The following is a 22,890-nucleotide window of genomic DNA, read 5'->3' as shown; positions in this document are numbered from 1 at the left end:
AAGCACCACGATCAAGAACATACTGGCAGTTCAGAGGTACAGAATGTTGCTCCCCCTGTGGTAGGGTAGCCCAAATAGCTTTTGCCATTGATGGTTTGTTTGCTTTCAATAGCACATATTTAGTCTCAAACAAAGCAGGTGGAAATGAGCATAGTTCATATTGAAAGGCATACTTTAGATTTTCAGCCTGTGTTCCTGCAATTACCAGTCTCTGAAAGAGCAGTTGTGGATCAATGTTTACTTTCTCTCCATTTATTCTGATTGTAGACTTTGACTCAGGAGTGATCACTTGATTTTTTCTCCTGAAGACATATTGCTGAACATATTTCCCCTCCATTTCATTCAGAATTTTCTGCCCAACTTGCTCTGCTTTTTCCACATTGACATCATCCCTGGTTGTGACACCGGTTACAATATTGTGCAATGTGGGGCTGTCTTCAAATGGATTTCTTTCAGCTGGGATGGAAATGAGTTTATTTGTATCATCCATATCTCTCATTTGCCGAGCTTTTAACAAGTCCTTGTGTTGCTCACTCGTTGAATAGGTGACTGAGGTTAGTTGCTGCATGGCATTGTTCACCTCGGCACAAACAGGTCTGGACAGGCACCATACCAGTCGTTGTGTTTCAGTCATGCCTCGTCCTCTTGTCAAACCACCAGTTGTTTTAAGGCTTCTCATTAGAACCTGTTCCATCACAAGATCAGGTGACAGCCCTGCCCAAAAGCGATCCGACCTTCATACAATGTGAAAGTCATCCATAAACTTTGAATACACGAATGGGTTACTGTCCTGCAGCTTTGTCATATTCTGAAGTTACAGGTACACTGACTTGGTATACAAGTTGTGCCCTGAGGCAGCAAAGTAGGGAAGCATGTCTTGGAGAATCTGTAGATGCAGCTTCCAATCACCCGTGCGTTCTGATCATAGGAAGTCCCGTACTATGTCTACACATTTCATATACATACACCAAAGTTTCCCAGTTCTGTGTTCAATTGCATTCAATGCACTTGAGACCTTTTCTCTGATAATTCACAAAATGCTTGATAATTCTATCTTTAGTCCAGTCAACAGGAACCACTTAAGATAAATGAATTCTCCCTCGTTCTGAATTAAAACAATGCGCCTTTCAGCATGGTCTGCTGGATGTTTTGCATGCAATTTATTTGGAGTTAATGATTTCATCTTGTCTGAACTCTTGCTTCAAGAGATTCTTTATCTTAAATTTTACTTACCTTTCATCTTATTCATTCATTTTTATTTAAAAATAGGCAAAATATGCTGATTTAGTGAAATTGAAAAGGCATGTTTCTTCAAATTGAAAGGTGCTGCCATCTATTGATACATATTTGCAGGGAGTACTCAATAATTCTGAAACCCTGAACTCTCAGAAACCACCAAGAAACAAATAATGAGAGCCAGTTTCATAGAAACAAACCAGATACGAAAATGGCTGTATTAACCTGTTATCTTTCGCTTCCGAGATATGAGGATTTAGCATTGAAATGATGTAATAAATCATTACTATTTTCATATTTTAGCACTAATAATCATTGGTACCACCAGCAAATGTGCATTGACACTAAACAGGCTGAAATAAAGGATTTGGTTTTTGATCAAACTTCAGAATTATAAACCTGTTTACCTTTGGAAAGCTGAATTTGCATTTGGGGGTGGGGACCCCCTGGGAATAAGATAAGGAACACACTAAACTGTGCAGTCATGTGTTTATTTGAAAGATTCGGTACAAAAACATGGGTAAAAACACCAAGATTGTGGATGTGGCCTAATTATTCACAAAGTTATCGTAATTTCTTCATTTTAGCTCGTGCGACAGTTGCTAATGGATGACAATTTTCAATCATTAAATACAATATGTTCCACCAAAAATATTTTATTAGATTTTTAGTATGTCATGCAGCAGACCTTTTCTCAACAAATAAAAGTGGTTTCATTTCTGTTCCAATTAGTCCTAGGTTACACCCACTTTTGGGCTAGATTGACTGGATCGTGAAATATTTCAGCTCATTAATGTCTATTCCTTCATTGGCTTCACGTGCTGCATGTTGGAAAATTAGCCAGGCTGTTGCCATTGTAACGGGATATTTGGGACCGACGGATCTCGGCGATCAAACCGCTCGGATCGCACACGGTTCGAGTACGCTAAGCGGCTCATTCCGTACGGGAGCAGTCGAGGGTGAATTTCCCCGGTAGGTTGGACCACGTGGGTATTTAGGTAAATTGAAATTGGCAATCGACCTTACCCCACGTGGTCTATCTATTGGCGAACTTCGGTCCAATACGGGACCCGTACTTTTCCGGAGTTTTCCGAAAAGGTACGATACGAATTTTGGGCGATCGGTCGAGCCGACTCTACTGCTCCACCTAGCGGTCATGCTCGCGGCCGATGCCCGGCCCCGCAACAATACATACACAATATGTCTGGACAAACAGACAACCTGAAAACAATGACTCCGGCAGCAGGGCTTGAGATGAGTTTTGTGAATATTTATCCTCTTGCAAAACAAACAGAATTGGACAAAACACAGTAGAGGTCGTCATGCAGCTGTTAATGTGGGAATACATGATGAGCTATTTTAGAAGGAACTGACTGACACAGGAGGTCAGTAGGCCCTTCAAAGCCAGCACTATTATTAGCAACTCAGTGTTGTTCATTGGTGCTCTATCCTTTTTAAATGCTGAGCATCATACAAGGAAGCAGCACATGTCATTGTTAAAGTCTTTGGTATGATTCAGTCGCGGTTAGAACCACCAAGCTCCCAAACTCTGAGCGGATGCTCTAACCATGACACCACCGAGGCTGATTGAACTTTTTTTCACTTTCCTCAAAGTCAGCGAGGAGAGTCAATGCCGAACCCGACACATGTCTGCAAACAATTTGAAAGATCAGAGAGAGAACACGTCTGCATATCTAAGGAAAAGGATCTCACCAACCAGAAGAATGCTGCTTTTTACTACCTGCAGAGAGGAAGCTCAGAGAAAAACACACGCTATTCAAAGGTGTGAGGAACCAGCTTATTATGAAAGGTGGGAAATTAAAGTTGCAGGGGGAGGAGAGCGAAGGGAGAGGAAAACCAAGCTGGGCAAGTTGAAAATGGTGGTTCAAAACAAGGAGACAACATCTAAATATCTGTGATGCACACGACCAACGATACAATGTGGGTAGATATTGTGAGAAAAGAAACAAAGTTAAAAGTTGTGGAAAAACAATTTGAACGGGGCACAACATCAATTTACATGACAACATTCCAAATGTATGGAGAACTCTGACGTTACTGTTCGACAAGCCTAAGACAGAACAAAGAGAGTTTGTACACTTACCAGCACACAAGCACGCAAAGAGCCGTGAAGGAGATGATAGGCACAGGATATGAGGCACACATCAAACCATGAGAGTAGAAACCACGAGATATCTTCTCCTTCAGCATTGCAACAAATGGCATTCTTACGCCGAAGAGACAACAGCGAAGGCTTCATACCAGGCTGTATATTCAAGTGTTGTGCCTAAGAAGACAAGTTATAAAACAGAATGGTATTTGAGCATCTATTTCATACAATATACACACATTAAAGTCATATTGAAAGTTCAGCTGCTCAAATATCAAAACTGTAGCATCAAAGATGGCAGGGATATGTTGGGATCTGGCAGTGACCTTGCCTCAAACATCATCGCATGATTGAATCAGTTTGCAGTGTTCGTTAGCAGCTACATTTGAGCAATGATATATCCTGTGTACGAGTGCACTTCGATGTTCGTACCACAACTCATCATGGAATACCATGCACATTCGATCTTAAATGCAGATTTGTACTTCAAAACTTCCGCACAAAATGAAGGTCACCATTTTGCATTTGATCGTGAAAACAACAAATAACAAAAGGGTCATACAAGGTCACAGCGTCACTGCGATTGCAAGCAGGCATAACTATCATTGCACAGGAGATCCACAAAGGGCCACCAAGACATTACAGTGCCTTCAGGAAGTATTCACACCCCTCAACTTTTGTCAGCTTTTGTTGTTACAGCCTGAATTTAAAATGGATTGTATTAAGAAAATTTGTCACCAATCAAAACAAAATACCCCACAATGACAAAGTGAAAACATTGTTTTTTTTTTCATACAAATTAATTAAAAATGAAAATCTGAAACATCTCGGTCAATAAGTATTCAACCCCCGAGTCAATACTTTGTAGGAGCTCCTCTGGCAGTGATTACAGCTTCTAGTGTTCTTGGGTACATCTGTATTAGCTCCACACATCTGGATTTGGGGATTTTTCTCCCATTCTTCCTTGCAGATTTGCTCAAGCTCTGTCAAGTTGGATGGGGAGTGTCAGTGAACAGCAATCTTCAAGTCTTTCCACAGATTATTATCAATGGGATTCAAGTCTGGGCTTTGACTGGGACACTCAAGGACTTGTTCTTGTTCTGAAGCCATTCCAGTGTTGCTTTGGCTGCATGCTTGGGGTCATTGTCCTGTTGGAAGGTAAATTTTCACCGCAGTCTCAGGTCTTTTGCACTCCGAAGCAGGTTCTCCTCAAGGATTTGCCTGTATTTGGCTCCATTCATTGCTCCCTCTATCCTTACAAGTCTCCCAATCCCTGCTGTTGAAAAGCATCCCTATAGCACGATGCTGCCACCACCATGCCTCACGGTAGAGATGGTGTTAGATGGGTGATGAGCTGTGCTTGGTTTCTGCCAGACGTAGCACTTTTCATTCAGGCCAAAGAGTTCAATTTTCATCTCATCAGACCACAGAATATTTTGCCTCATTCTCTCCAGTCTTCCATGTGCCTTTTTGCAAACTCCAGGCATGCTGTCATGAGTCTTTTTCTCAGTAGCTTCCTTATGACCACTCCCATAAAGCCTAGATTTGTAAAGTGCTGCAGATATCGTTGCCCTTCAAAGGACCGTCTTGTCCAGTTTGGTTGGACGGCCTGCTCCAAGAAGAGTCTGGGTGGTTCCATATTTTACCATTTCTTAATGGTGGAGCTCATTGTGCTCTTGGGAACCTTCAATACTCTAGAAATTGTTTTATACCCATCCCCAGATATATGACTCCTCAAAATTCTATCTTGGAGTTCTACAGACAGTTATTTGGACTTCATGGTAGAGTTTCTGCTGTGGGACCTTATATACAAAGGTGTTTCTTTCTAAATCATGTCCAATTAATTGAAATGACCACAGGTGGACTCCAGTTAAGTTGTAGAGACATCTCAATGATGATCAATGGAAATTGGATACACCGGAGCTCAACTCGGAGTGTCATCGCAAAGGGGTTGAATACTTATTGACGCGAGACGTTTCAGATTTTCATTAATTTGTAAACATTTCTAAAAAAAAATGTTTTCACTTTGTCATTATGGGGTATTTTGTGTAGATCGGTGACAAAAAATTTAAACTTTATCTATTTTAGATTCAGGCTGAAACACAACAAAATGTGACAAAAGTAGAGGGGTGTGAATACTTTCTGAAGGCACTGTATGTGTAAAAAGAATCCCCATTTGGGGGACGGACGGTTATTTCCCCAACAGATGGGCTGACCTTTCTATCCTGATGTAAACTCAACAATAATACAAAAAAAAAAACAAAAGGGGCAATACCCCTGGGCACTCACCTGGTAGCAGCTGGATAAGATAACGAGGGAACAACTGGAAGGCATGGATGACCCACAAAATATGTCATGGAAAAGAAAGTAAATACCGATAAATAAATACCAAGGTTTGTTCATGCCATGAACAAACCTTGGTACATCACGGGTGATGAAGGTTGTGATCAAGTTTCATCAGAATTGTGTGTGTGGTTTCTGAGAAGAAAGCAAATGCATATTTTGGGGGGCACCCCCTGACACCGCCATCGAGCCCGATTTTTCTAACATCATGAATAAATTTTGGTACATCATGGGTGATGAAGTTTCATTGGAATTGTGTGTGTACTTTCTCAGGAGAAAGCAAATACATATTTTGGGGGGCAACCCCCCCACCCGGATAGACCCCATTTAGACCTCAAACTTTTTTTAATGGCATGAACAAACCTTGGTACACCCTGGGTGATGAAGGTTGGAGTCAAGGTTCATCAGAATTGTGTGTGTCGTTTGAGAGGAAAGCAAATACCTATTGTGGGGTACAACCCCCGTAAACCACCTTACGGCCCGATTTTTTTCAATGCCAAGAACAAACTTTTGTACATACATGGTGATGAACGTTGTGATAAAGTTTCAACAAAAATCCTATGTGTAGTTTCAGAGAAGAAGCTGAAAGTATTTGTAGACAGACGGACGGACGGACGATGCGCCATCCCATAAGCTTCCCGGAAACACGTTCCAGGTGAGATAAAAAACACCCTTTTTATCTCCTGCATCCGTATGGGGGATCACAACCCAATGTGACCTTTCTGTCCTGATGCATCGTACCAGATTTGGTCCATATCGGTAGGATAGTTTATAAGGAGAAGATGTTTTAGTGAAATGTTAACGGATGTATGGACGTATGTACGGGCACCAGGACCCACTCTCTGAGCTTAGTTCAGAGAAATAACCGAAAAATTACGGAATTTTGACTTTCCTCCTCCCTCCACCATCCCGTGTACGTCCCGTACATTTCCCTTCTTCTTACCTTTTCACAACATCTTTGCCTGATGTTGGCTTAACGGTTAAGGTGCCTGGCTTAAGATCTTGAGTTTGAGCCCGTGTCATTCCATTGAAATAACACCAGACGGGTTGACTAAATCCGTCATACTTCCGCGATTGGCAAAATGAGTACACCACCAGATAATAATTCGTTCATAGGTGGGCTGAGATTACTGGTAACAGGGACACTGCATCAGCTGCACTTCCAGAAATGATGCAACCAGCAGCGACAGGCTGCATATGAAATAACAACTTGCTTATCCTTCACCCTACTTTTTTCTCTTCTCCCGTTGCCCTCTGCTGTTCTGCACTCCCAACAGCCTTGATGCCTTAATTCTTCTTCTTCTTCTTCGTGCGTATGGCAACTTGGCTGCCGGGTAGCTATCATTTTGTTGGGGCATGATTATGCCGCTGATGCTGTGCCCCTATACCAGCACACTGGTTCTCATTTCACCGACCGTGGAAGGATGACAGGCTGAGTCAACCCCACCTGGTGTTAATTCAGCAGCAAAAGGGCTCAAACTCAGGACCCTAAGATCCCAAGCCAGCCACCCTCACCACTAAGCCACACCAAAAATCAGGGATATTTTAATCCACTTGAAGTGAAAGCACTGGATGCCCAAGCGAGCCGATTTAATCCTTGCCTTGTTTACATTACCGCACCAAATATACCTCACATCAGGCCATCTTCAATAGCGTTGGAAAAAAATAAAAATAATCAACATCCTGTGATGAGGAAATTCAAGGGATGAAACAAATTGAAAGAGCAAAAAGGAAAGAAAAAAAAACCTTCTCCGTACATTGGAAAGAGAGAGGGGAAAACAAGCGAAGTTAAAAGGCCTTTCCGTGTCCCTCACAAAGCCTGCTCTTCTTGAGGTCATCCCGTTCTCAAGCTGACCACTACTCCTCGGAGGCTCTGATTCAGGGTGATGAGCTGTGTGGAGGAGCTCTTTTGGCCGGCATGACAATTCTGCTCGTTAGAAGTGGGACAAGAGCTTCCGTCATCAAGCCTTTTCTTGTTTGTCGGCTTCAGCTGCACTTCAGCAAAAACTTTTGGAACCTTGTGAGTGTTCAAAGACTTTCAAAAGTAAGCAAAGTGAATGAAAGACGGAACAGGTTGATGAAAGCACTTTGTGGAAGAAAAAAACTGATTCTCTAATCATCATGATCCTCATGTACCATGTCCGATGTGGCGTGTTGGTGTTGCTGAAGCAGTTATTAGGCGACAATCTTAGTTGGGTCACCACTCCAGCTCAGCAACTCAGGCCAGGAATTTGTAATTTGTTCAGGTTGCCGGCGATAGCTCACCTACTCTTCGCGAAGAACACTGTGGGATCTTAAACGTCCACCAATGAATGCCGGCAGATGGGACACAGAGTTCAACTTTCATGCGAGGAACGGCACACACATTGATGAACCACCCTGCCTGTGATACAGATGATAGTTCACAGCTGGGTTGAGATTCAAACACAGGTGAGACAAATTCGAGGTCAGTGTGCGTACTTCCAGGCAATCCTGCCAGCCCATGATTATCTCCTGATGAAACCTTCATCCTAAAAGTTGAAGTCTCCTCTAGAAAAGGCCATTGTATTTCTTGATAGTGAAAGACTCCTTCTGCAGAATGCCGTATCTATACGTACCACAGACCCCAAAATAATACACAATGTTGACACAATGAAAATATTCAGGCAAAAAAAAAAAAAAAACCTATCCAATCCCATTTAAACTTATCCACATTTTTTAAACATACATGATCGATGGTGATAGAAGCGTTAGAGCAGAAAGGAACAAAATGGCAAGGGGAGAAACACAAACAGCAGAATAGACGTGAGAGTGAGATCGAGGGGAGGGGGAGAAGGACACATTGGGGTGAACAAGCTGCACACAAACTGAACTAGTATGACACTTTGTTGAATGCATACCTCCATACCTCCAGGCTGAACAGTTTAAATTTTGTTTCCCACTGAGTTGCATCTGGACCTGAATCAAAATCTTATAGTCTTGTTCTTGTCGCATACACATTCCTCCACCAAGTTTTGTCATAATCCATCCAAAACGCTTTGAAATATCACGCTATAATATAGTTTTTGGCTCCATCTCTTAGTGGCAAAGAGTCACTTCGAAATATTTTGAAAAAAAAATTGGATTCGGATCTCCCAAAATCGAATCAATTCATCCTTGTCACACACCCAACCTGTCCACTAGATTTCATCTGAATCCATCCATAACTCTTAAAATATCCTGCTCACAGACAAACAGACAGACAGACAAACAGGTGAATACATAACCTCCATCCACCTTTGGTGGTGGAGGTAATGAAGCAAAGCAAGAAGAGGAAGGAGAAGGTGGGGAATGAAACAGAAAGGAAACAAACCATCCGACAAATAACAAAGAAAAAGAGGTGAGGGAGAGGGGGTTAAAATCACAATGAACTCGTAAAAAGGAGTGCTTGGGAATGAGGTCATAATGAATATGGATGGTGGATGAACAGCTGTCTTGAAGCCCTGGAGGGAAAATTGGCACTGAACAGACTGGAGAAACTGGTTCTACAGGTGAGAGAAAAGAATAACGAATGAGTGGAAGCGATCGGCGAGTCTGAATTTTGCGATTTCAACAAGAGGAGGGTTTACTGGCAGACAATGTGTGTGTGTGTGTGTGTGTGTGTGTGTGTGTGTTTCAGAAACCTGGGAGGGCTATAATCAAGAGAGGGCAGAGGGTGCAAAAACAAAAAGGAGGTGGTAGAATACAGGAGGCCACCGACCTGCAATGCGAAAGCAACAAGCTTAGACACTCAGCTTCGTCGTGGAAGATCCCAATGATTTTGAGGGCCTTGCATTCCAAGGCATCAAGAAGAGCAAGACGTGAGGCAGGGCCCAAAGGGGAGAGCAGGACTCATACAACTACAAATGAAGGGCTTGTGGGTTGTCAAAAGTTCAGCATGGCCAATGAAAGACCTTGTATGATAAAGGATGCCCAGTTGGTGGTTGGCTTTAGAAGCCAACTTTGAAATGTGGTTTGCCAAAGAAAATGTCGCTGACCCAGGAGTTTGAATGACTGAACTTCCTCAAGAGGATTGTTAGGAAAACAGATGGGAAGGTGTGTCATATGGTCCTTTCGGAGAGAGATAGTGAGAATGGGAGATTTGTCAGGATTGAAAGACATATTCCAAGTGTTTGACCAGCTTGTGATTTCTTTTTTCAATGTCTGAAAACAGGGAAAAGCTGCAGCTTGCCTGTCTAAAGGATGACATATGTCATGGCAGAGGGTAGAGTCATCAGCAAATAGATAAAGGGGATTTTCCAGAGTCAGAGAGATCACTAATGAAGACCAGGAAAAGGAATGCACCCAGAACACTGCTTTGGGGAACTCCAGCTTTGACAGGGAGAAGAGATGAAAGGATTCCAGAGTTCCACACGTTGGCTATGAGAGTAGAGGAAGTCAGTAATCCATATGTGGAGCTGAACTTGGATACCATAGACAGAGAGTTTGGAGAGCAAGGCAGGATGCCAAATTGTATCGAAAGCTCGAGATATGTCTGGAGAGATCACCCTGAACTCTTGTCTGACATTGAGGGCCTCCATACATTGTTGGTCGAGTAGAAGCAGCATGTCCAAGGTAGAGTGACCTCCTCTGCATCTGAATGGGAGATATAAGATAAAGTTGTTGGGGAAAAAAAAAGGATTTCATATCAACTGTGATGATGAATTCCATAACCTTGCTGATTGGAAGTAAGCGGATAGGTCTGTAGTTAAGGGGATCGGTTTTTGAACCTTTTCATGTAATGCAGTGATGGTGGATTTCCAAGCAGGTGGAAGATGACATCGGGTGAAAAAGGCAGAGAGAGGATGTACAAGAGCAGCAGAGTAGGTTTTAGCACGTGAGCTGATGCTGTGCAGTCCAGTAGCAGAGTCAGTCTTTGGTTGTCAGAAACATGTTCATCTTCTGAAGTACAAAAGACACAGAGTCCAGGAGCAGTTGGGTGTGACTGGGAAGGGTAAGTATGGAGAGCGAGGGGTTGGTGACACAACAGTTGGAAGCAAATAGAATTGAGGCATTTGGCCTTTTCACAAGCAGGTTTGGTGAGGGAAGGGATGGAAGGGGAGCATACACCAGAGACTGACATAAGGTGACACCAGGTTTTAGAGGAGGGAGACAAGTGCGAGTTCAGTCTTGAGGTTGGGCAGATGTTTTCTGGCTTTTCTGAGAGTGGACATGCACTTGTTCTGGGCTTTGTGGAATGATCCGAAGTTGTCTTTGGTCAGATTTTCCTTCCAGGAAGATAAGACTGGGTGTTTGAAGGCAACGGCCTCACCACACAATTCTGTGTACCAGGGACGAGAGGATAGGTATGATAACTGCAGACGAAATGGTATAAATATGTACATAAGGAAAGCAAGCTTGTGTAGAATGATTCCCACGCAGTGTTAATATCTGGAGAGGTGGAAGTGAAGGACCAGTCTTGACATTAGAGGGCAGCTGGCAGTCCCTACCAGTCACTTTGGGTGAGCTGACAGAGTCAATGGCACTCTCCGATTACAGCCAGAGAGATGACTCTCACAAGCACATTGATCGGGTGAACATATTGGGGCAGAAAAGAAACAGGAAACCCATAGATGACATTTGTAGGAAAATTCGTCATTACCAAGTCCAGAAGGGAGGATGAGCCATTGGGAGAAATTCGGGTTGGAAAGTTCACCGATTGAGTGAGACCCATATTTGCATATCACACTTTATTTTGTGCCCTACTGCTTACAGGCAAGCACGCTAGACAATAGAAACTTCATTCAGAGAATAATTGTTGAGCAACAAGTGACCTTTACAGAGCTTCAGGTTCCAACTCAATCACATCAACATTAACAACAAAAAGGCAAATTAAATTTATTTTACAATGGAAACCAATGATTTTTTTTCCTTCCCAACATGTAGCCAAAGTGGTCAGTGGATGCTCAGAGTGCATCTGAGAGCATTTTAAAGCTTCCGAAGTCCTTAGTTGGGCCCCGGACCACACACTTTGTGGCTTCACCCTTGCAGCATCTTAGGAGAGCATGTACCCATTTCCTTGATTTCTGGACCCCCCCCCCCCGCCTTTGCAAAAAATCCTGGATCTACCCCTGATTAAAGTGTGGTACATCAGATCTAATCTAACCAAACATCCATATCGTCAATTTGCCATTTGGCCAACCAAGAAATTCTTACTTGTACAAGGTGCTTTTACTTTTTTTTTTTTTTTGCTGAATCACAATGGTATGGACCTATTGAGGAAATTCAGGTTGGTTGCCGGTCCAGCAACTTCGGAGAACTCAGCGTTTTGGTGGGGCTCCTTGAAGATTCAAAAAAAAACAAAACAAAAAATTATAATGATAATAATAACAATTGAATATCTTAACTCATTCATTTTTGGGGAGTAGATGGAGATTTCTATGACAAGCAGCTGTTTTTAGACTTGTTAATTCAGATATTAGAATAATAATGCGTGCGATCTTTGCATTTTGTTCCAGGAATCCAGGCGGCCGTGTTCATCCTTAGAGACACACTCTTTGCCAAGTGACGCTATATCCGATGATCAACAACATAAAGAGGTTAATTGCTCATTGTCATTCATGGACTGAGTCAATGTACATGAAGAAAGCGTTAATTTGGATTTAACATTCACTGCAAAAAAGTAGATGATCAATTGTTTTTCAGGACATGTAAACGGCGACCAACACATGTATGCTACCATGCAGTGGGAGAAGTGGTGAATTACAGACGTTCAAGATCACTGCAATCAAAACGCTGATCTCGTGCAGTACGGCTAGAAGAGACGATGACCTCTGCACTAAATTCTATGAGCTACTCAAAACAGACGGTGATGAGGCAATAACCTGGTGTTGGCATAGCGGTTAGGGTAGTGGCTTGGGATATGAGGGTTCTGAGTTCAAGCCCCGTTTCCGCTGAATTAACACCAGGGGGTTGACTCAGCCTGTCATCCTTCTGAGGTCGGTGAAATGAGTACCAGTGTAGCAGTGAAAAGGCTGCACACAAAGGGAAGGGGTATCGACGGATTGATGAAATCTGGTATTGATGTGGTGCAGGCATGATGGGCCGAATGGCCTCCTCCTGCGCATAATTTCCTTGTAAAACAATTGATAAGTCGTGCTATTGTTCATTCACTTCAAAAGATAAAATGAAGAGAAAAAGTGCTCGGTCTGAAATTAGAAGTGAACCTCCTGTTCGTCAGAGTCGATGGGGCTACTTTGACTTCAAGAAGCACGACCTCATACGCGGCAAAGGGTTTTTAAGAGAAGGACCCGAAACACCTCGAGTGTTGGATGAGTTGCATAAAATGTGAAACAAATAAGCGACCACATGAACCTCCTTTTAACGAGGTACTCTTGGAGATGCGCAATAAAAGAGGGGATGAGAAGGCAAGAAAGGTTGAGCTGAGAATAAACAGTGTGCCGACGGACCTTCCCGCTGCTGAAGCACGGCATCACAAAAAATGCCATGATACTTTTAGATGTCTTGTGTTGTCTCCTTGTGGAAAGAAAATTGATGATGAAGCATTGGGTTTAATGGTTGATGACATGAATGAAAACCAAACTTGCACCTGGACCTGTGATGAATTGTATACATTGTAAGTTTCGTACAATGGTCACCGTGGGCAAAAACAAACGCTCACTAACTTGATAAGTTTGTTCTCGGTGATGCAGTTGTTGAGATGCGAATTGATGGCTGTGCCTCTGCGATTGGGTTTCGCAAGCATGTGCGCAAATTGTTCAATTTGGTGGCCAGTGATGCTGAGGATGGTGCTGTTGACAGGTTGGTAGCTACTGTCAAGGCTGAATCGAAATCGATCCAGTACAGTTCAGATGATGATTTGTCACAGTCCACTCACCAAAACCTCATAAAAACAGACCAGTACAAGTCTTGTACTCTCGTATCTGAGCTGGTTTTCAATGGTGAGGTCACAAAAGCCTCTGAGCCTTTCTCAAAGTATTCAGTAAAATGTGTCAAACAGGTTCAATCAGATCACACTGGGGCTTGCTACAAAAGGTCATCAAAACTATGGCAGTTCAGAGCTTGTCAAATTATTCAATGATCATGGCCTCCTCGCATCGTATGACGATGTGGTGCGCATTTTAAGTCAGTTGCCAAACATGTTGCAGATAATCGTCAGATCGTGCATGAAATTCTTGGGTTGAGTCGCAGGGCTAGGCCAATCTTCGGTTCGTGTGATAATCTCGACCTGCATGTGTGGACGGCTAATGGACCCATGCCATGGCAATAGTGTTACGAATCTGGCAGCCATTTGCACACAAAAAGCCAGCAGTCCTCACAGTTCAGTTATTTTGATAAGTATGTGTTTATAGTCAGGGTCCCGTCCCTTATCGGCCATGGGCCAGATGGGTGATCATTACCATCTCGGGTGGCAAAGGTTAACTGTACTTTTTGGAAAGATCTTTGTCTGGGCCAACTTTTTGGGTATGATTGCCACTCCAAATCGGTAGCTTTATTGTAGTTTTTTGGGAAAATAGGCATTTTTGGGGTAAAATCGTGTTTTTTGAAATTTCAACTGTAGAAAAAATATCTGCGACAAAACAACATATTTGAGACTTGGAATAAATAGCTATGTAAAGTACAACCATTTTGGTGTGCTTTGTGTTGGGTTTCAATTGCCGGTTACCATGGCAACAACCATTTTAGGGTAAAAAAAACATGTTTTTGATAGTGAAACTTTAAAAATTCATATCTCAGAAATGAAAAATGATTTTTGAACCATTTAAACAATAAACACATCCCGATGCATTAAGGCAGTTTTTAAATTCAATAGTATGAGGGTAGGTTTAAGATAAATATATCATTTTAGGGTAAAAACATCACATTTGAATTGCATTTCTTGCTAATCTGACAGAAACCCCGTTTTTTTGAGATAAGAGGACTGTTTTTGTTTTATCAACTTCACAGAGTATCCAAAGTCTACATGTATTTATATATATATATATATATATATATATATATATATATTTATATATCACTTTACATGTACTAGTATAGGTTGAATGAGTTACCCAATTCAAATAGATTAGCGTTGCCATGGAAACGATCAATTTTGTGGGTAAAAGTTGAAATATTCGCAGCTTGCAAGTGAAATAATATTTTTCAGAGATCTAAAGGCTAAAACCACCCTGATGCACACAGAAAGTTGTTTATTTCAATGTATAGGGCAGCTTGTCAACAAACTATCTCGCTTTAGGGTGAAACCATCAACTATTCAATAGCATTCCTCGATAGAATTGTCAAGGAAGAGATTTTGAGAAGTCTTTGGTATTAAAGACTTTTCAATAGTACCATATATCAAAAGTCCATTGACTAATGACGAACTAACACGTAACTAACATGGACCTCAATAGATTAACACGTGAGAAAACGGACATACACGAGCAACCCAGCCGACATGGGACACCCAGGAAAGGGGCTGTCTCATCTCGCGTGTACGAGGCAAAGTGCATATTTTGTGAAAAAGTTGCAAAATATTTGAAAGGACAGCGTTCCAAGGAAACCCTTGTGCAGTGTAAACAGCTGCGAGCGGACGCAGCTGTCAGACAAGCTGCTGTGCGAAAAATGGACAATAAGATTCTTAGCATAGTCAGTCGAGAGATTGTTGCAGCTGAAGCACATTACCATAGGTCCTGCTACCGGCAGTATACAAAGGCATCGACTACCTCAGACAGTGGAATTGCCACAACCAGTAAGGCATCAGCAGAAACTCTATGAATCAGCTGAAACTACTGCTTACAAAGACTTATTTGACTTCATCAGGAACAAAATATTTCCAAATCCAAAGGTTCTGCACCTCACTGATTTGACATCCCGTTTAATTTCACTGATGAACTCGTACGGTTTCAACGAGATCAGCGACTCAACTAAGAAACATATGCATCGAAAATTGGAGAGCGAGTTTGGTGAGTCACTCCATTTCGTCCGAAACCACGGTCGCAGAGTCTTGGTTTACCCTGACACCTTGACAAGGGACGAACTTGCCTGAGGCATCATCGAACTTCGAATGAAAGTTGAAACATTGTTGGCTACACAAAGAAATTATATGGCAGAGCTATCAAGGGCCACCCTGCTATTGCGAGGTGACATAAAAAAGGCAGGAACTAATGGCTGAATGGCCGCCGCAACCCTCAGAGCTTGGAGCCGAAACTGCAAAATATACCTGACGCCGTGAAACACTCTCTGAGAATGTTAATAGTTGGTCAAGAAGGCGAGTCAAAAGTGACTAGTTGTGCCGAAAGACAGATTTGTTCGATTGGCCAAGATCTGATCTATGCTGTCACTAACGGTCGTCAGCGCCCGCCAAAGCATATTTTAATGGCTCTTGTTGTGAAGTGTCTAACAGGAAACGTTGAGCTGATTCAAATTCTCAACCGCCTTGGACACTGTATTTCGTACTCCATGATGGAACAGAAAGAGACGGCGCTGTGTATGCAGAAGTTGCATTCGCTGTCTGACAGCACCAACAACGTCATTCTTCCGGCAAACATTCTGATCTCTCCGATTACTACTCTTGTGTGGGACAACATAGATAAACTCGAAGAGACTCTGAGTGGTGGTGGTACCTCCCATCGCGTCAATGGCATTATCATCCAGGACAGGTTTATTGGCCCTTTACCAAAAGAATCAAGCACACCTGTCGTGAAGAGCAAAAAAAGATCGATCAACATAGAAGAATCACTACTTCCACAGTACAATGCTGGAGAATGAGTTGGTCTGGCACCTGTCAAATCTCTAGAGGTGGATTCACTTAATTCGGTTGAGGATGCCAAGAGAAAGAATCGAATTTGGGTACTATTTCGCCTGCAGAAATCGCCAAGCACCAAACTGGACGGGGTTCAACATCCTGACACGGGGTGAGACCACCTTTAGTCCGAACAAGATCAGCTACTTGCCGACAATTAACGCACCGGCAACTGAGATGACTACGGTTTTGGAGATACCAACTCGGTCTCAAAGAATCCGGGTTCAATTATAGGTTCCAAGTTTGGTTCTCGTATTCGACCAAGCACTCTATGCGAAGGCTGCAGAGATCGTTTGGAAGCATCCAGATAGATTTGACGGTCTTGTTCTTCGCATGGGAGACTTCCACACCATGATGAATTTCCTGTCTATCATAGGCAAGCGATTCCAGGACGCTGGTCTGCGAGAACTTGCTGTCGAGTCTGGCCTAATCGCAGAGGGCTCTGTGCAGGCGGTGATGGACGGGCGACAGTACAACCGAGCTGTTAGACTTCACAAGCTGGTCTATGAAGCAATACTACTACTGGCATGGAAGGAATTTCTCCCATGGTTGACAACCACATAAGATACTGCTGACTGCCACCTCTTAGATGATGCCCTCCGTTGCATTGAGGATTCGAGTGAGGATATCAACGAAGACTCCTTCAATACAGTTCTCCACAAGCCTAGTGTAAAAACGCATTCTCCATCTCTTTGAAACATTCTTGCAAGCACTGCGAGATGGACGAAATGGTGACTTGGCCAGATTCTGGATGTCGTACTTGGACATGGTGGAGATTCTTCTGGGTTTGATACGTGCATCAAGAGAGGGAGATTGGCTTTTGCATCTGTACTGCATTAAAAAGAGGCAATCCCCTGGGCATTTGCTTATGATAAAATCAACTATGCCCATTATTTACGAGTGTACTATGCTCATATATCCGTTACCAACAAGCCACCCAGAAATCTACGCTCATATGCTAAATGGAGGTTTTTCTGTCCAGCGAGGATCACAAAATCCATTTGGTAAAATTCCCGCTGACCAGATGATAGAAGAGACTGTCAATAGGGACACGAAAACACCCGACAGTACGAAAGGGTTTAGTCTTAAGATTCAAAGCCCTTAGCCGATACTACATGACTGCAAAGTATCGCAGCACAGCATTACGTCAGATGCGTAAACATGGTGCGACAACAAAGTCCAACGTTTTCGCACTCGGATCTACATGCTCCACAAATCCAAAAGGATAATGCTGATACCAAGGCACTGGTAGATCTGCTTGAGACAGTGGACTATCAGCAGTGCTTCAGTGAGCTTGGACGGTCATGGAAAATGTCCAATGAACTGTTCGCAAAGCTTGAAGCATTCACCTGCCATCTCTATGTTTCTAACAGAGCTATAGTTGATGTCAACCAGTGTCGTTATCAGCTCTTCACGTCAAAGAGGGGCAACATGATTTCAGCACAATTGCCACCATGCAGAGATTGTCTGTTCCAGCATGCCAAGCGGGCAAATTACCAAGCAGCCATATGGCGTAGATCCCTTGAATGCACTTCTGAAGTAATCCCACCAACAGATTGTGGATGGTCTACAGATGACAGCGGTGACCTTGAGATTCTCTGGATGACTGGTCCACCAGCTCCATCAGCTGTTTTGGAGCTCATGAGCTGTAGCTGTGTACGCCACTGTGATGCAAAGGACTGCACGTGCATCCGAAACGGACTGAAATGCACTAAGATGTGTAAAAACCAGATGTGTGACAACCAATATGAGGATGACGAAGCAAACACAGACGTAACCGTATATGCAGATGATGAAAGTGATGATGATGATGATAGCGATCAAGGAATGTAAATCTAAGACACTGACACGACAGCTGCCTGCAGGTTATTCCACCTATTGAACAAACAAACAGCCTTAGGGTGTCAGGGTGGTAGCTTGCATTCAAATTGCTCGAAAATATTACATTTCTACCAAGTTATGGATTTTTAAACTTTCACCGTCAAAAAGTGTTTTATCCCAAAATTGGTCGTTTCCATGGCAACGTCAATCTATTTGAAATAGGTATCTCATCCAACCTAGTATGCTAATACATCTACAGTGATAAATGGACTTTTGATAGTTTATAAAATTGAGAAATATTTAAAATGTTGAAAAAAAAAACTGGGTTTTCTCTCCATTTACCGAGAAATGGAATTCAAAATGTGATGTTTTTACCCTAAAACGATATATTTATCTTAAACCTACCCTCATACTATGGAATTTAAAAACTGCCCAGATGCATCAGTATGTGTTTATCATTTAAATGGTTCAAACATCATTTTTCATTTCTGAAATATTAATTTTTAAAGTTTCACTATCAAAAACCATGTTTTTTTTTTTTACCTTAAAATGCCTGTTGCCATGGTAACAGGCGATTGAAACCCAACACAAAGCACACCAAAATGGTTGTACTTTACATAGCTATTTATTCCAAGTCTCAAATATGTTGCAGATATTTTTTCTACAGTTGAAATTTCAAAAAACACGATTTCACCCCAAAAACTACAATAAAGCTACCGATTTGGAGTGGCAATCATACCCAAGAAGTTGGCCCAGACAAAGATCTTTCCAAAAAGTACTGTCAACCTTTGCCACCAGAGATGGTAATGAGAAGTCCATTTTGGGTGATTGGCCCATGGCCTATTATGTCTCATGGGAATTTCATGTGTGCGCTGCGGAGTTATTTTTTGGTTAGAATTAACAAAACAACATCCTCCTTCGCTCCTGCCACCATCGACCTTCCTCACGCATATGCGTGCCGAGCACAGACGTGGGCGGGGCTTCCATCGCCTCAGATCGAAGCCCTGCTCCAAAAAAAGGGCATGGAGTGTTTCCTCTGCCCAATGAGCGAAGGGCAAGCATCGCACGTGCGCCTCAGCCAATGAGGAGCCAGAACGCCCAGGAATAAGTCGGGTGGTGAGCAGTCGGTCTGGGTGGCTTGGTCTTGGTCGTGGTTCAAGCGGTCTTGGTCTTGGTAGTCGTGCGGTCGGTCAAGTGAGAAGGGTTCGTGTCTGGGCTCGTCACCATTGCTCCTGTTTCGCCCCACGTTGGGCGCCGTATCCTCGTCGCTGAGTCTGGAGTCTCGGCTGCTCGCCGTCCAAGCTCCCACGGACCACGGGTCCCACATGTTTAGTCGCGGGCGTAACCGCACGAGGCGGCCAGGTACTGACAGGACCCTGGTCCCCAGCTCGCCTTTCCCTCCTGGGCTGAGGGGCCAAATAAAAACCCACGGGGTCCATTTATTTTTGGGTGTGTGTGTCTGTGTGTGGCACGTCTTTAAATAGAATTGTTAAGTGCTTATGCTCACTGTACATTGCCTGCCTAATATTCATGATCAAGTCTGCACCATCTTATTATTGTAAATAAATATCTGTTAAATACCACTTACAAAGCTTTTGTCCGTAGCCTGATGGAGTACTGCTCTCCCCTCTGGGCTGGTGCTCCTGCCTCCCACCTTTCTCGGCTTCACGCTGTCGAAACCAGGGCATTTAAGATCATCGGCATCTCCCGCAATGAAGCTGAGTCTTTGGGCCTCTCACTCAATCACCGCAGGTTGGTCGGTGGTCTTTCTGTCTTCTACCGACTCCTCTCCAGCCTTGCCCCCCCTGCTCTCTCTGCGATTTGTCCCCACCACATTTCCACAGGGCGCTCAAGGTCCGCCAACAACACCCTTCTGGTAAAACTACCAAAATCACGAATCACTGCTCATCTTCACTCTTTCATTCCTCTTTTTTCCCGCCTTTGGAATAAACTTCCTCACTCTATTCTTTCCCATTCTTCCCTCCAGGCTTTCAAAACAGCTGTTCACCACCACCTCTTATCTTCCCCAATCCAAATCCTCGATCTTTTCTACCCCCGATAATCCACCCAAGCCCACTTCCTTCATTTCTCCTGCTTTCCTTCCTGAAAGTCCCTGAAATGTCCATCTTCTCTTCGCCATGTTCCCTGTCCCATCCCCATCCCTCTCCCTTCCACAGTTCACCTAATGTGTCTGTTCCCCACTGTTTTGTCCCTTCCACTCCCGCCTCTCTTGTCTCATGCCTCCTTGCTGCGAGTTGTGTGTTAGCTCTCATACGAGCCTCGACCAAGGTATACAAAAAAAAAAATGTTCCAGTTTGTTGCCTGTCGTTTCTACCATTGACTCAGCACGGTGCAGGCTTGAGAAGTAGCAAGGCCGTTCGTGCCGTAAATTGTTCATTTGGACTGACGGATCTTGGTAATCCCCGCTCGGTTTACACCCGGATCGGGCTCGGTAAACGGCCCGTTCCGCCCGAGGTCCGTCGAGGGTGTGGTTTTCCCCAGTAGTTAGATGACGTGGGTACTTAGGTATATTGAAATTAGGCAATTAACCCTACCCCACGCCATCGAAATATTGGCGACCACGGTCCGCTAAAGGACCCGTGGCCTTTGGAGTTATCCAAGGGTTACGATCTTGCCATTCCGGATGTTCGGTAGAGACGACCCTACTGCTCCACCTCACGGTTGTTCCTCGCCACCGACCCCCGGCCCACAATAGAACTGCAGCAGCATCCTGCAGGAGTGATTCACACCGGTGACGCGCGTCCCAGTGTGCTGAATTTGAAAATTCCGAGGATCAGCAAAGCAGTCGCCAACAACCTTCAGGTGAGCAACCTCGATCTCAAACGTTAAACTGGTCCAAAGGTGGTTTCTCCCCCTTCAGTCAGTCAATTCAGGTGTATCGTACGGTGACCCGTACAGCAAAGATGCTCAGCTCTCTTTCCTTCAATGATGCCGTTCCAATGGAGTGGCACGGATTCAACACAAAACTGGCAAGACCCACTCTCCACTTTTGGCCACCTCATAGATTCCCCTAATTATGCGTGGTAGCCATCTCGGATTCTGGTCATGCGACTCATATCAGAGGATTTTTTTCCCCCCCCTGCCTTCCAATGAGTTGGCCATACACAAAAGCTGATGATAAGACAACAAAAATTAAGGTTCTATTCGAGCTCATCGTGCTGGAGCCGGCTATCTTGGATTCATGCTCCAAGGCTGAGTTCCTTGTATTTGCCGGACCGGCCACCAACCTGAATTTTTTTCATTACATCCATAGCAATACGTTTCAGCAAGAAAACCCTGTACTAGTAAGGATTTCTAGGTTGGCCAATTAACTCACATGACTACTACTTAACTAGCCTGCACCGCTTCCCGCCATTCTGGTGATGCACCCCCCAGGCTGCCACTCCCTAACATTAAACAATGACCCAATATGAATGTACATTCAGTAAAAGGTTCAGGAAGAGTGGTTTTTTTTTGTTTTTTACTGGATTGAGAGCGAGGTTGATAAATTAAACAAGAAGTGACAAATCTCTCACATTTACCCGAATCCCCTCAGGTGGAGGCATGGAGCTGCATTACCCGGTCACTGGGTCAGCTCTTTACAGTGGGCCGACGTCACGACGTCAGGTCCCGTCAATCGGGACATCTTACATCCAAGCTTGAATATACACATCGACATATACACTATAATATACACATCGACATATACACTATAATACACACCTTCCACCGCGAATGGGACAAAGCGAAAACACATCGAAAAATCAATAACAAACCGCCTCATGTAAATATACAGATAAATATTAATCAGGACATACTTACTGCAAGTAAACAGTGATTGTTGAACTTGTAACAGGAATGAAACCGCGGATTAAAAACCCAAATCCGCACCACACGTTCCCATGGAGGAACAGGCGACGCTGCGGATCCACAACGCGCAAACTCTCATCTTCTTCTTCTTCTTCATCATCTTCTTCTTCTTCTTTTTCTTCTTCTTCTTCACATTCTACTTCTTCTTCCTTTAAACCGCAGCGTTCTTCTTCTTCCCATTCTACTTCTTCTTCTTATTCTTCTTCTTCTTCCTTTACACCGCAGCGTTCTTCTTCTTCATTAATGGCCACAAACTTGTTCCTCTTCCTGGCTCGACGTTGTTTTGTCCTCCTTAAAACGCCATTTTCTTCGTCTTCATTAAATTAACTCTTCTTCTTACATGTCTTGTTTTTAACAGGTATTTTTCCCAAACAAGTTTAATCGTTTTGTTCACCGGTTGCTTGTTGCTCCACGTTGCTCATCCGCTGATCGTGTCACGTTCGCTCTGGTTTTCATCGTTTCTCGGCTCCTTCCGCTTCCTCAATATTAAACAATGTTGTTTTATTGTCGCCTCTTGTTTTACTAATTCGTGTGAGTATTACTAGTTCGTGTGAGTATTACTAGTTCGTGTGAGTATTACTAGTTCGTGTGAGTATTACTAGTTAGTGTGAGTATTACTAGTTAGTGTGAGTATTACTAGTTCGTGTGAGTATTACTAGTTAGTGTGAGTATTACTAGTTCGTGTGAGTATTACTAGTTCGTGTGAGTATTACTAGTGAGTGTGAGTATTACTAGTTAGTGTGAGTATGAAACGTTCTCCAATGAAAAC

The 22,890-nt window shown here is 43.3% G+C and overlaps 1 protein-coding gene across 2 annotated transcripts in view; it reads right to left on the bottom strand.

Moving 5' to 3' along the window:
* SCAP (SREBF chaperone) overlaps positions 1-22,574 on the bottom strand; it is a 119,102-nt gene extending 96,528 nt beyond the window's left edge. The window contains exons 1-2 of one of the 2 annotated variants that reach the window (XM_085890551.1): positions 22,074-22,574; positions 3,341-3,523 (exon numbers count right to left, since the gene is read on the bottom strand). In XM_085890551.1, coding sequence (XP_085746677.1) covers positions 3,341-3,462 — 122 coding nt within the window. In that variant the 5' untranslated portion in view covers positions 3,463-3,523; positions 22,074-22,574. The remainder of the gene's footprint in view (positions 1-3,340; positions 3,524-22,073) is intronic. The other variant, XM_085890550.1, reaches the window with a different exon arrangement.
* Between the last annotated feature and the right edge of the window lie 316 nt (positions 22,575-22,890).

The sequence above is a fragment of the Eptatretus burgeri genome, chromosome 8, assembly GCF_056783735.1.
Source record: "Eptatretus burgeri isolate ZD-2024b chromosome 8, Ebu_testis_v1, whole genome shotgun sequence".
Lineage (NCBI taxonomy): Eukaryota > Metazoa > Chordata > Myxini > Myxiniformes > Myxinidae > Eptatretus > Eptatretus burgeri.
Note: the sequence above shows the minus strand (reverse complement) of the source record. Positions and strands in the feature narration are given on the sequence as shown.